Genomic DNA, 13965 nt, shown 5'->3' with positions numbered 1-13965 from the left:
AAACACATTACAACTGCAGACCCACCTGTGAATCTCCCTCTAATGCAGCTTGTGCATACATCCGCATTGAGAGCTCAAGGTCTTTAGACTGGTTCTGGTAACCATAGTAGTAGAAATCACCCATCTTCAGATAAGCTGCGGAAGAAACCAGTAGCAGATCATTTAGAGTATTTGTAGAGGTAGAATTAACCCACTATTAATGTGATGGAGAAGTTAATAGTAATTCTGTTTTAAGCAGCACATTTAAAAAAAAAAAAAAAGGTACTCTCTCTCTGGTTGTCTCTGTGGCTACTTTACATCAGACTGACTACTGAAAATACTTATCCTGGCTGAAATTTCTCATGTTTCTCTTTAATGAATTTGGTGAATGATATTGCTACTTTTACCAAAACTAAGACTTAGAGACTTTAATACTGTTTTCCTTCTTCACTTGCTGAATCTGTCTGTGGGCAACCTGTAGCCTTATTATTCACATTAGCCCTACTAACTTGATGAGACTTAAAAACATGCTGTCTAAATGCTTGTTCTGTACCTGTCACTAGGGTGGCTGAACCCATCCCAAAAGTTACAGAACTTTGCTGAGGATCATTTCATTAGTTTAAAATCCAACCCAACCCAGGGCAATGACAGGTATAGAATTTTCCTGGTCTAGAAGGAAGCAAAGCACAGCAAATATTTTACAAACATCTTTCTGTAATCAAATGCACCAACAGAGCGGGCATTGACCCAGACAGGGACAGGAGTAAGCATAACATTGCACAAATCTATGCTAAAGAGTTCAAAAACTCCCATGATCATGTCTACACTTATCTGACGTAAGCTTTCCCCAAATGGTTTGGAACACTTCTACACCTTGCCTCGTGTGTCTACAGCAGCTACCTAGAAATGCCACCTGTTTTTACAGTGGACTATAGCAGAGCTCTTCCAGGAAGCAAGTCAGTCACTGACCCAACAGCAAAGGCAGAAAGACTACGTGGATGGGCTGGCACACATGCACAAGCCATGAACTCTGTAGTGAATCATCAAGAAAAGAATCCCCCTCAACCATACCAACTGTGTCATTCCAGCCCTGGCCTGGAGAGCACTCCCGCCACAGGCAGTGGTCTTGATGTCACCCTGTGCTGCACTGATAACGTAGCTCTGGGAATCTCTGCTGCCAGGGTTAGGCTCTCTGTCCCAGGCCCTACACTGGGGATTTGATCCTCCACTACCGCAGAGAGGGGTCTGAGATAAGACTCCCCTTATCTTGCTCCTGTGAGGAAGAGATAAAGTAATAAAATCCTTCCCCTGTTGAAGCCAGCAAGTCTTCTCTCCTTTACTTGAATGGAACCAGTGTCTCACCCCATGAGTCTGACCTTCAGAAGCTTCTCTAATGTAAGATTGTACCAGTGGATCTGCCAAAGGGTCATCCAAACTGCACCTTGCTAAGGCATCTACAAACTCCTCACGAAAGCTAACAGGGTTTGTCAGCTCCTGTGGCTTCAGGCTGTATCAATGTGGTATTCAGTTTCCACACTGCTGTGTATTTAAATGAACAGCTTGAATTATTTTTACACTCCACTTTTCTATGTGCTTATTACAAAGAACTTAAACCTTCTTGTGAGACAATCAATCAGATCAGTGTTTTCAAATACTGCATAAGTCTTTCAAAGGCACCAAAATGACTTAGCCACTAAAGTCACAGATGTAGTCAAATTTAAGGCCAGAGGAATGTAACTTATATGTAAATAAACCTTCTCTTCCAGAAAGGCTTTTTTTTTTTTTTTTAAGCAGAGAATCCCTTAGTTCTGCAAAGTAAGGTGTGCCAATGTTTATAAACTCTGTACCCTAACAGAAAAACTCATAATAAATTAGATAAGGAATCTTTAACCTTCATTAGTTTCTCATGACTCAATTATGATATGGAAGTATATTTGCTTTTGGATTTTCTCTTTGATAAAATAAACAACATGAGCTCCTAAAGTCTACTGCTATTTTTTTTTTCTGAAACCTTCAGTCAATTGCTCAGGCTCCTAAATATCTAGCCCCTTCTCAGGGCTTAGCTTTCTTATTTTATTTTATTCAAATTTTATCCATTTTATGCCATAAAAAGGAAATTCTCAGAAAAGCTGTGCTGAAACACAAACTTAAAATACCTTTTTCCCCCGATACTCCTATCAAAACACTAAAAAGGAAATGTATGATAAGCAGTGATCACTCTTCCCTTAACTTGCTCACTCACATAGAAGCTGCAACAAAAGCAGTTTTTCAAATTTAGGAAAAACGGTAAAATTAGAATTCAGAAAGAATTCCTTATACATACCAAATGAGGGTGCATTGACTTGGGAAACAGAGAAATTGTAGTATCTCCAAACACAATCAGTTGCTAGGTACTTCATTGCTAGGTCCTGGGAAGAAAATAATTGATCCATTCACAGATAACAGATTAGAATCACATTATTATTAACAAGTGTTCCTTTTAGGGTAATTGGTTGTGAATACATTTACTTACTGGTCTTTCTTCACAGATGTGTGCTAAATTTGACTGTGACACTTCAATCCCAGTTTCAGCTGCTAAAACATAATGCAGCAAAGCTTCATGCCTAACGTTAGATTAAATAAATTAGTGAAAAACCTAACAAAAATAACATGCATTTTAGATATAGTTAAAAAAACCCACTAAATAAATTGAGGAAATCACCTAAGAGCGAAATTTGGGTACAAGGTTTAAAAGCTGGCAAACCCATGCAACAGCTACATCTACTGGCAATGCTTGGTGTAACAAGCTATGCTGGGTCTCAAGAATTTGCAGTGTTTTCTCTCTTGCATTGAAGCTCGACTGGCTCCAGTGTGCACTTACTCTTAAGTGCAAGACTGATGATAAAGTTGAATTGATATTAAGCCCAACTGTCTATTTAAATGTTTCAGATAAAACATTCTTAAAAGACTCTTAACTCCTCCACTTCAAAAAAAAGTCTGTAATTAAGACAGCTGTGTATATATCTGTCAAACATTCACCTGAGTACTTCTTTGGTATGCTTTACCTGTTTATTTTTATTACTTGTTTGTCTTGTCTTTTTAGACTATGGGCTCTTTGGAACAGGAATTATATTATAATATATATAACATTTATTTATTTTTATTCATTATATTTGAATGTGTGAACAAAGTAACAGTCTCAGTCCCTCTATGGACTCTAGGCACCTCACTGACTGTAAAGCAAGTAATAAAAGCTGATTTTACATTTGCGGTACAGCAATTCAGTGTTGCAGTACAGCAGTATAGCACTGCTTACGATTCCAGAGGAGAGCATCTCTTTCATGTTCTCTGTCACTCATCTACTTAATATTATGAAGACGAAGCATTCAAAATTAAGAGGAAGTCTTTAGTGTTCATTTTCAAAATTACAAGAAAAAAAAAAAACACTTGGTGTATTTTTTTCCTACTAAAGCTTCCTATTAAAGGGTCATGCTTCCAGTGATTTTCTCCACAACAGAGCGCTAAAACCATGGCAAGTTTCAGGGTTCAATGCTTTGTTTAACTGGAAGCAAATATGGTTAAATACACACTTGACTTCAAGCAAAGCTTAAGCAAAGAAACTTTAAATGAACTTGTGACAGCAGTTGCCCTTACAGAACTAGCAGGTGTAACGTCCTGTTTCCCAACTGCTTCTTCAAGATCACAAATTCTTGCTTGTACTTGCCCTGTAAAAACATCTGGGACAATGGAGACCTGGCACCACAGAAGGCATTCAGGATACCTAAACTGGGAAGTTAGCTCTTCTGATCCTTAAGTCTCAAAGGGCAATTCAGAAAAAACCCTACATTCAAGACCTTTAAATCAGTCTCTGAAGATCAAACTACCATGACTAACAGGTGTGTAGAACAAGTGGCTGCTAACACCAATGACTGAGGACCACGTATTACTTGGTCCGCTTGGCAGTGTAACAATGTACACCCGTGCAAGATACATGAAGAAATATTCAGAAGCAAAGATTTCAACATGAACACACTCCTAAAACCAGGGATGACTAGGACCAGTATTTACAAGTAACCACCCATACACTTCCAGTCACTGGCATCTCAAGTGGGACTCAGCAGACTTTTCCTCCTAGCTGTTGAGACCAGACCTTCTGGGATCTTAATACTTCACGTGTCCTGTGCACAGGACTTTCATGCGACTGTATGCAGAGTGAGCTGGGTAGAGTCCCAGGCTTGTACATCAGAACATGCCACAAAAATATTAAATGAGAGTTTTTCAGTGTTGAAAAGTGAGGTCAAGTCTCAGGAGGAATGTCTGTGATGGACTGAATAAAAAGAAACTTCTTCTAGGAATGGGTTACTCCAGAACAATCCACTGACAGTTTCTTCTAGATCTCCTAAGCCTGAAGCACCGATTAAGTACTAGCAAGGGGAGGCTGCAGGACTAAACGAGCCATTGTCTTAATCACGTATGACAGTCTGATGCCTGCATGTACAGTACGTGATGCTCATGCCTACAGGTCACTGCAAAAATGGAGCATTAACCTGGAGGCTATTTTGAAACCTCTTGGTTGGCTCACTGGATATTGTAGCCTCCTATTATACTTTACAGAAAAGATAGTATTAACCATATACAAAAAAAGAAAAATCTAATCCAGCAGCCTGAGTTTTCATGACATGGAATTACACAGAAGAGAGAAAGCAAAGTATGGTTTTGGAACAGAGGGAATATTAAAAGTGAAAGGTGTTCCTCTGGTTAATCCAGTGCACGTTACATGCTACATTACTACGGGATAAAAATCACAGACAGTAGATACAATGCTATTTCACTCTACAAACTCGTTTTTTTTCACTTGATTCTGTCAGATCTGTTGAATTATGCTTTGGGTCAACTCCTCCTTCCCTTTATGTCAATGGGTGTTTTGGTACTCATTTCAGTGGTGCTGTTATTTGTGGTTTTTTGAGGCAGTAGTGCAATGTTTATTATTTTATCATGCTATGAAGTAAGTGAAAAATAGAAAATGAACTTGAAGAGAACAGAACGAACGTACCATGAAAGTTCCAGATAGGCATTGAGAGCTTTTCTGATGACATGACCTAAGTAGCCATTCTTCTCTGCAATGTGTTTTGCCCAGCTGTAGAAAAAAACAAACAATAGAGAATGAACAGTTGTGCTCCAGTAATGTTGTCCCAACTCACACTGACTCAAAGGACACAAAGGGATGTGGGACCACCTTCTGACTTCTTCCATAAGGTAAACTATGGGATTTCACAGTAATTGCTGCATCAGCCTTGTCACTGTTGACTGAATGAGAACATTTTGTCCATTTTTGTCCATGAGCATATCAGAGACATCCTATGTTTTTTCTTGGCAAAATTACTTACTTTTTCTTTTTTTTTAAGAAAACATACAAAAGTTAGTAAGTGCTGTAACTAATTATCTGCCTTTTTCTTGATGCAAAATATCAGTTCTACCACATCAGGAGCCTGATATTTCTTGAAAATCAAATGCGCACAGCTTCGTTAGATACATCCTCTCCGAGTTGTTCCAGAAAAAAGAAGCACTAAAAGTACTCAGCATGTCTCAAAATCTACTGGTCATTTAAATAATACACATACTCATGTGGATCAAACTTTACTGCAGAAGAACCTTTTGATGAGGAAGTAAGCACCACGAAGTACAAGATATTTAGACCATGGACTTAAAAAATCAGCAATAATCAAAATAACCCCACCAGAAATATATTCTCCTTTAACAAATGGTTTCATTCCTTACATTACAGCTTTTTCTGGATCTCTAGGGAACTCTTCCATATTTCCTGTGATGTAGTACAGAGAACATCGTAAAGTCCCTTCTATGTGTCCTCCTTGGGCAGCTTTATAGAAATAGCGTGCAGCAACTGTCTGTGAAGAAACAAGACACAATTAGCAACTCTGCATTGTTAATGTTTATTGAGTTTTGTTTCCCGGGACTCATCTCATCAAATGAATTAAAAGAGGCAATTGGCTAATGTGGGCAAACCAGTTTAACTACTTTTAATGTACTTAGGTGAACCGAATTCCTTTCTTCTAACTTTTTAATAGTTTAGGCTGGAAAAAGGTTTTTAAAAACATAAATTCTGATAATACATTGAACATCCAATAGAAAAGTGTCTAAATGTATAACTAACAGCTGGTAGCATACAAGCCTTGTGTGCACTGACAAAAGTAAAATTAGTTATTCACTAGTAGGGAGATTAATAAGGAATCCTGGAGAAGGGACACAGAACAGGACTTTGACACCGGCGATGCCTAAGTGAAGGCTGGGGAGCAGTGGCAATGCTCAGTATGTCCAGTAGTGCACAACCACGGTGCTCAAGTCTCTGAAACTGGCTTATAAAGAACAGCACAGGCTGAGTAGGCAGGGCCAGGACTGCAGAAGCGGGAGGGCTGTGTGACACTCAGAAACAGTAACCTGTAATGTAAACCAAAGCAGCATACAGCCTGAAATAATTTATTCCAGGAAATGTTTAACTGTCAATATACGTTTTCTGTAAGTGAGCATGGACTTCAGAGTACCCATCACAGCCATACAAAGTACTTCTTTCCCATGGCTTCGGTGAATAAAGAAACCTGGCCACTTTTAGGTGTACTCTTATAATCAGTTCACTCCAAAATGTGTATTTTGGTCCCTGAGGGAGAAAAACGTGTTTGTCAAATGCATGTGTTGGTGAGCACTGCTGCTGTTGGCAGCAGCAATGCTCACTATCTGGAGTACATCCAGATTTCAGAACTCAAAGGCCACATTGGAAACATGTTTTAGCTCCAAACACAAGGTCTGCTTGCATTTATTACAGCCTATCTCACTATGTTTGTGCTGTCAGTTGTGAACTACCTACACAGAGCATTTTTTGCAAAGTTAATTAAAAGAAATATAACCAAAGTAGACCCTTCCTATTAGGGGAAAATAATTTTTCTCATTGACACGTGCAAAATTAAATAAATGGACTGCGTCACAGAAAGACAAATCAAAATAGTGTAGTTTATCAGGACTGTATTAAACAGTTACATACAGAAGTCTGGCTTGAAGGTGTCTTACTGCAGTTCTGAGGTTCACAGAAGCTACGTGAATGTAGCATAGCTGATTACAACTTCAGGGACAAGGTTCTGCTGCTTTTGTCTATTGTGGAAAGTGTCCTTTCCCTATATGCTTTCCAATCGAAAGCTGAGAGAAACCGAAAGGATCACACAATGTGAGAGTACACAGTATCCTGGCCGGTGTCAGTGGATGTAGGAAAGCAGAGGCAGTCCCCGGAGCTAAACCTGCACCTGCTTTGTTTATAAATTAAAGGAACACAAACACACACACATAAATATGACTGAGATATTGGAGTAACATCTCTCTCTAAACAGTCTGACTGAATTCCCCAGTAACACCCTTCTTTGTGATAAAAGGTATCAAAATCTGACTCAGAGTGAACACAGCAGCCTCAAGAATGAAGCAAGAACTTCTAAACCGGGCACACATGTAAGAAATAGTACTATTAACTATTTACTCACTTGATTTCTACCAGGTACTCCAGGGTAAATCCCATCTAAATAAAGGACACCAAGGTTGTACGATGCATCTGGATTTCCCAATTCTTCAGCAATTAACCAGTGTTTGGCTGCTTTTCTGTAGTCTCTTTTAAAATTGTGGTAATACCATCCCAATCCATTGACTGCCTGGGGCAAACCCTTAGGGAAGGAGAAGAGCAGTCTCAGGTCACACGTTTGATTCTGCTTTGGGTCACTTCACAATTCTAACCTGCTGCTCGACTTTGGGTGCTCTCGTGACCTTGCCTATCTAAATGCCTGGCACAAGGATCCAGCCAAAATTACACTGATCTGGGACTAAGGGATATAAAGGTTTGCTGGCTTTTTTCATGCTATTCTTCCTTGTGGCCTCATATTGAAAGCAAGGAATAAGACTCCAGTGTTGTCTTATTCCATAGAGTCTCAGCCATGTCTGCATTCAGATGTGTACTTGTTGACAAGAACAAACTGCGAATGCTTTTCACCAGTTTCCTCTGCAAAGCCAAAATGGGACACCTATTCTTGTGAACTCCCAGAACCTGAGTGACAGGATTAGCGATCAAAAAACCCCACTTCTTTTAAACCAGAACACTTCCCTAAGAATAAACAGGAAGCAATGAACACAGAACTTTGCGATGCCGTTTTCAAAATGTATTTAGCCAACACCATACAGATCTGCTCAAGACAGTGCTACATGCTAATACTAAGCTGCACCTTTGCATCAATAATTGTGGATCAAGAGGAGAAAGTCTTCCTGGGACAGTTTTTATTTTGGGTGCAATGTGTCACTGTCTCCTTGCATAAACTGGTGGATCATATGGTGGCTGTAAGTACGCTAGCAGTTCAAGTTACTCTGTACCAATAAATGTGAACATGCTATTTACTCTTATTTTATAATGTATGTTCAAAAGCAACCACGCCGGAATAGTGGCATAAGGTAAAAGCTACCTAAAAAATCCCCGTGCACAAATACAAGTTATTTGCTTGCTACTGTTGGCTTCTACACTGCACAGTCTCCTTCTGTAATCTCTGTAGAAAGAACTGCATGCTACTGGCACTTACAAAGGCCCTCCGGAAAAGGATTTCTTTTCCTTTCAGATTTGAACAGGGTTACTAGCTTACCCATTAAAATGCAAAAGCAGTTAAACTTTTCAATAATTATGGTGTTATTTTTGTATAGAAAATGTGCACTGGGGCATACAAACTAAGTACCTGGGTTGAAGGAGAGTAAGGGAACTGTTGTCTCTAGCTTGCTTTCTGGAATCTGTTCTTCAGATCCTGAGTCAAGGGAATTTTGATCACACTGTGAAAACCACTCAGTTTATTCAAGCCTTTCCCAAACAGGCAGTAGAACAGGTAGACTCTCTTGTTCCAAAGGAATGATAGATCTGGCACAATTCTTTTCTGATGGTGGTCAGCAGTGAAGTCCTATTGTCATTGTCAGTAATTTAACTAGTTCTGGTTCTAGAGCTAGGAAGGTACTCAAAGTCTAGGTAGTCTTTTATTTTTATGCTAAGGACCAGATCATGGCCTGGGTAATCTGACTGTACTAGATCATTAAATGGAGTGAGGCTCCTCTTGTCTGTGGTGCCTGTCATTGTTTCCTGTTGCTATGGAGAAAACAGAAGGCTTTGGGACATCCAGGTCTTCTCCCCAAAGTAGAGAAGAGCTGGCCAGAGAGAGCGCATACGGTCTTTGTCCAGCCACCAGCATCCCCTGGAAGAGTTCTAACTCTAAGCAGAGAGACCTAGCCATAAACCACCACAGCTCAGGGCTGATGGGACACGAAGCCACCATTCTTTGCATTCAGCTCTTGTGCTGCAGGAACGCACCATCACTCAGTGCACACTGTGGAAGTACAATCCAGACCTAGGTCTTTACTCTTTTTCATTCACGTTACAACTTAAAGATGCTCTGTTATTATAGCAAAGCCTGCTGGCGTGGATTTTCAAAGATGGCAGTTATCTCTACCTGACTCTGGAGAGATCACCATATCAAAAGCTCAAGCCTGGTAGGCACTCCTATGAAAACACACACCTAGTACGGTCTAGAAGAAAATGCTTAGGAACATGAGGCAAAAACAAACTCCTGGATCAACTATTCACTCTATAAGTCACTTAACTATCATCAAGTTCCAAAAGATCTAAGTAGAGAGAGTTCTTTTTCTTCCATAGAAATTTTGGCTGATTTTGAGTGGTCTAGTCTCCCAATATGGGGAAATAAGACTTTCACCATTCATGGTGAAGACACTGGGAGAAGCAACTAGTATTTACACAGAATTATGATAATACACATTTTATATAAATCAAAGTTCATTATTATTAGCACCTGGTTACAGGACTTTTACAGTAAAATATTTATTACATTTTACCTTGGCTGCTGCTTTCTTCATCAATTCCAAAGCAAGTTTTGTATTCTTTTTCACACCTTGGCCCTAGGAAATGGATATGTGAAACAACCATTGTTTACAAATACAGAATAAAGGCTGATGAAAATTCACATATGCACATTCAAAATGCATTTTAACATTGATACTATTATTTACTAGGTGTTATTCACCTTTAAACAGCTACAACAAAAAAACCAGCTGTGTGCTCATCCTTCATTCACACCTTTACAAAATCTTAATGATTCAGTCTAAGAAAAATTATTTCACCAGTTGATCCAAGTGATTTTTATGGGTAAATAATATCACAGATCTTTAATTTTTGGCAACTAAGGAAGAACAAATAGCATTCAAAGGTGCATAGATTGTTCATGATTTGACAATGAGTATGAGCTCTCAGCCTTCCTGAAAAAGGATGTCAGAGTGTCTCCAGAGGAAACACACAGATGTTATGCTGATGATCTCCATAAAAATTAGTTCCAGACACAGGTCAAACAGACTATGGGTGCTCAAAATTAACACAAGCAAAACTTAAGCAAGCATTTTGTAGAGAACAGCCCTCCACTGCCAAAGGAATGAGATGAAGACCTAACAGTTCTTCACTAGTATCTCTAACCTTTAGTACTGCTGAATGTCTTATGAGTGACACCACTTAGCTGATAACAACTTATTTGGCTCAGGTGGAGTTATGCCCAAGTTTGGCCTCTGCTGTCTACTGCTTCTAGCAGGGAAAAAGTAACTGCATGCAGAGACTATTTAATTCATACTAAAAAAAAAAAATCCCAGAGATCTAATAAAGGGCATTCTAAGAAAGATCAAATGTTCACCTACATCTCTACACCAAGGCCTATGCCTACTAACTGGTTAGATTTCTGAGGTCACAAGCCATTAGGAAAAATCAGGATCCACAATTTAGGTGGTATTTTGATCCTGAATCTGGCTAGGAACAAAGTGACTAAACTGCTTTTAACTTGCTCTTTTTAAATTTTTTGTGCATATGTGGTAAAAATCAACATTAGCTTAGTAACTATTGATTGATTTTCAGAGTAAATCTAAAAGCACTTGTATACACTCTCACAGTGTGTCACTCCAGATAACTTACAAACATCCATGTCATAGGAATGATTTTTTTGAAGAGAAACTATGAAACATGACTTACCTTAAATAACACAATGGCATAATCATATATTAACACTGGATCTTCTGTTTCTATTGCACCCTTTGCATACCATTCTACTGCAGCTTCAGGATTTTTTGCCACTCCTTGTTGGCCCCAAAACAGCATCTGAGCCAATCGTTGCTAAAAGAAAACAACATAAGCACTAATGTTATAAATGCTAGTATTGAAACTGGAATTGTAGGAGCAGACTTTTGCAGGCTTAAATGGATTTTAAATATGTGAGGAAACTAGTTACATGTCCTCAACAGGTTGAAATCAATTGGTTATCAGGAATACTCAGAGGGCTTCCCAGTGCTGAAATGTACTGATACTAAATCTACAGCAGGGTAATTTTTTACAGCTGTCAGTACCACGGAAGTCTGGCTTGATCTAAGTGCAGACGTAAGTGATAAAGGCAGATTTGATGCGTGCAAACGGCTCAGTATTACAATGCTGCTGGTCTCAGATCCGCAGCAACAACTGCACCATGTCAAATACAAACCCAGGGAAAATGATCAGAGAAGGATGTTGCTAAGTCTTGACAACTCTTCCCTTTTGCCTTGCATCACTGTCATAGCTTTTTACATGGTCACTGGATATTATCAGACAGAAACATGGGAAATAGTTCAAGCTCATAAAAAAGAAGCAATTCTGGGTGGAAAGAGAAAACATCTGTCTGCTTCACTCTCCTCCACAACTTTCCTACATAGTCTACATATGTACATACATGATGTCTGTAAAAAAACAAGAGAGGGGAAATGTATTACTTTATACCTGTGCAGCTGCATTTCCTCTTGTTGCTTCATGTTTTAACCACATAAAGACATCACCATTTTCTTTTGTTTGAGCTTTTAGCAGTTCATCATCCATCAGCCTTATAGTTTCAACAAATGCCTGAAGAGTAGGTGAACAGAAAAAAAAAATCATTACACAACGAATTCATACATCTGCCACCAAAATGAAAATGTTGCCCATTTCCTGTTTATCCTGAAAAATTTGTGATCAGTTCTGGGTTTTGAAATTCTCACCACCCCTCTGCTGGCCAGTGCATTAAGAACCATCCTTACACCCTGTATAAAAACCATTTACTGCTTCATTACAGTACAAAACTGTAAGTCCACTTTACACTGGAAAGACATGCCAAGATGTCAACAACTGAACCCCTCCCCCCCATCTTTGTAGTTTTAAATGCAATTAATAATGGCAAAGAAGTGCTTTTAAGCCTTTGAAGGCTTTTTAGTTTCTACAGAAATCTCTTTTAAAAGATAAAAAAAAGACTGGCAGAAAGCTTGATGAAGACCTGCCCTACAGCACTGTTATCTAGGTGGCTGTCTGCTGACTTTTAGTTCTTCAGCAATCAAAATCTCCCTTTTTTTTTGTACAATAATCATTCTTTCTCATAAGCCAGGATCCCAGTACTAGCCTACCTTAAGTATTCTTTACAGATAAAGTTGTGTTACCTTCTGTTTAGCAGCTCATTCTAAAATCATTTTACTGTAACTTTATCTCATCAGATAGCTATTTAACAGCCAAATCTTTACATTTGATTATAGAAAAGGTGTAAGTATGGAGAGGACAATTAATCTTTTGCATGAACTTCACAATGTCTGGCTACTGACACAGGTGATCAGTTGCTTAATAAACACATCCAATTGTATTAATAATTAAAAATCTGAGTAACGAATCAGGGATCAAGAATAAGACTTAGACTTTACTGAAAGATAGGCATGTGGACAATTCTGAGGACTTGAGCCTAACTTTGATTTGGTTTCTCCCTTGCTAAGAAATGGAGTAATGATACCTACATATAATTTGGGGAATTTTGTAACAATCATAGAATCATGGAATGGTTTGGGTTAGAAGGGACCTTTAAAGATCATTTAGTCCAACACCCCTGCCATAGGCAGGGACATCAATCAGATGAGCTAACATTTGTAAATTAAGAGAAAAATGTTCTGGCCACATAATTAATATTAATATATGAAAAGTCATTTGCACAGAAAACAAATTCAGATACACTCACTTATAACTCTTTTACCTGTTCTCCTTTTATAGTGTGTTGATCCAACGATGTCTTTATTGCAATATTACTGTAATAAGCATATGACAGCTCCAAATCAAGTGGATAGTTATCAATGCCTTGATAATGTTTATAGCCAAGATTCATCACAGCAAGTCTCTCATTTCCCTGAGCGCCAACCAAACTATACAGCAGTCCCTGGCAAAAATCAACAGACATAAACAGGAGTGAATTCACTGTACATCTCACAAGTTTAGCACTTCGGTGGAGATATACAGGAAACAGAGTGTTCATACTGGTAGCTGATATACTAGCTATACCATGTAAACACAGTTACAGAATCAAGCACAGCCCTAAAGTAGTTCAAATGTCTTCTATAGGTATAGAAAGATTTGAAAGAAAAACTAGAGTCTCTAAATCCTTTCCAAGTATTGCACTTATTCTGCCACCAGTAAGTGTGCAGCAATTTTTTAATGGCACTTTATATAGTGTTAATTATACTCTGACACTTTTTCTACTCAGTAGTGACTTAACTAGACTCACTGATGTCAACTAGAGTTTTCGCACTGATTCAGTGGAAACGTGGAAGTTAACAAACAGCACTTGAAAATCTTACCCTAAGGATCTAACAGGACTAGAAGGATGGGCCTTGTGGCTGACAAGGTTTCAGCACAAAGCTCCCCTGAGATACACATTAAATGGTGCTAGAAATAGTCTAGGTACTGCACATTTGCTGAAACCATTTTCAGCACTAGTATTATTTTTCACCTGCACAGTAATAAAAACAGCGGTGTCTCATCTGCACTGGCTATTAAATTATTTCCTACACTATCTGAAGCGGATCCAATAATGAAATTACTTAGCTTCCATAATTAGCACTAGGTAT

At 38.7% G+C, this 13965-nt stretch overlaps 1 protein-coding gene across 1 annotated transcript in view; it reads right to left on the bottom strand.

Moving 5' to 3' along the window:
• SEL1L3 (SEL1L family member 3) overlaps positions 1–13965 on the bottom strand; it is a 39081-nt gene that overhangs the window by 5357 nt on the left and 19759 nt on the right. The window contains exons 11-20 of the mRNA XM_075708974.1: positions 13098–13277; positions 11834–11953; positions 11060–11200; positions 9886–9948; positions 7500–7676; positions 5737–5864; positions 5012–5095; positions 2492–2582; positions 2303–2387; positions 26–135 (exon numbers count right to left, since the gene is read on the bottom strand). Of these exons, the coding sequence (XP_075565089.1) occupies positions 26–135; positions 2303–2387; positions 2492–2582; positions 5012–5095; positions 5737–5864; positions 7500–7676; positions 9886–9948; positions 11060–11200; positions 11834–11953; positions 13098–13277 (1179 nt within the window). The remainder of the gene's footprint in view (positions 1–25; positions 136–2302; positions 2388–2491; positions 2583–5011; positions 5096–5736; positions 5865–7499; positions 7677–9885; positions 9949–11059; positions 11201–11833; positions 11954–13097; positions 13278–13965) is intronic.

The sequence above is a fragment of the Pelecanus crispus genome, chromosome 4 (genome assembly GCF_030463565.1).
Source record: "Pelecanus crispus isolate bPelCri1 chromosome 4, bPelCri1.pri, whole genome shotgun sequence".
Taxonomy (NCBI): domain Eukaryota; kingdom Metazoa; phylum Chordata; class Aves; order Pelecaniformes; family Pelecanidae; genus Pelecanus; species Pelecanus crispus.
This window is presented reverse-complemented; position numbering and strand designations above follow the sequence as displayed.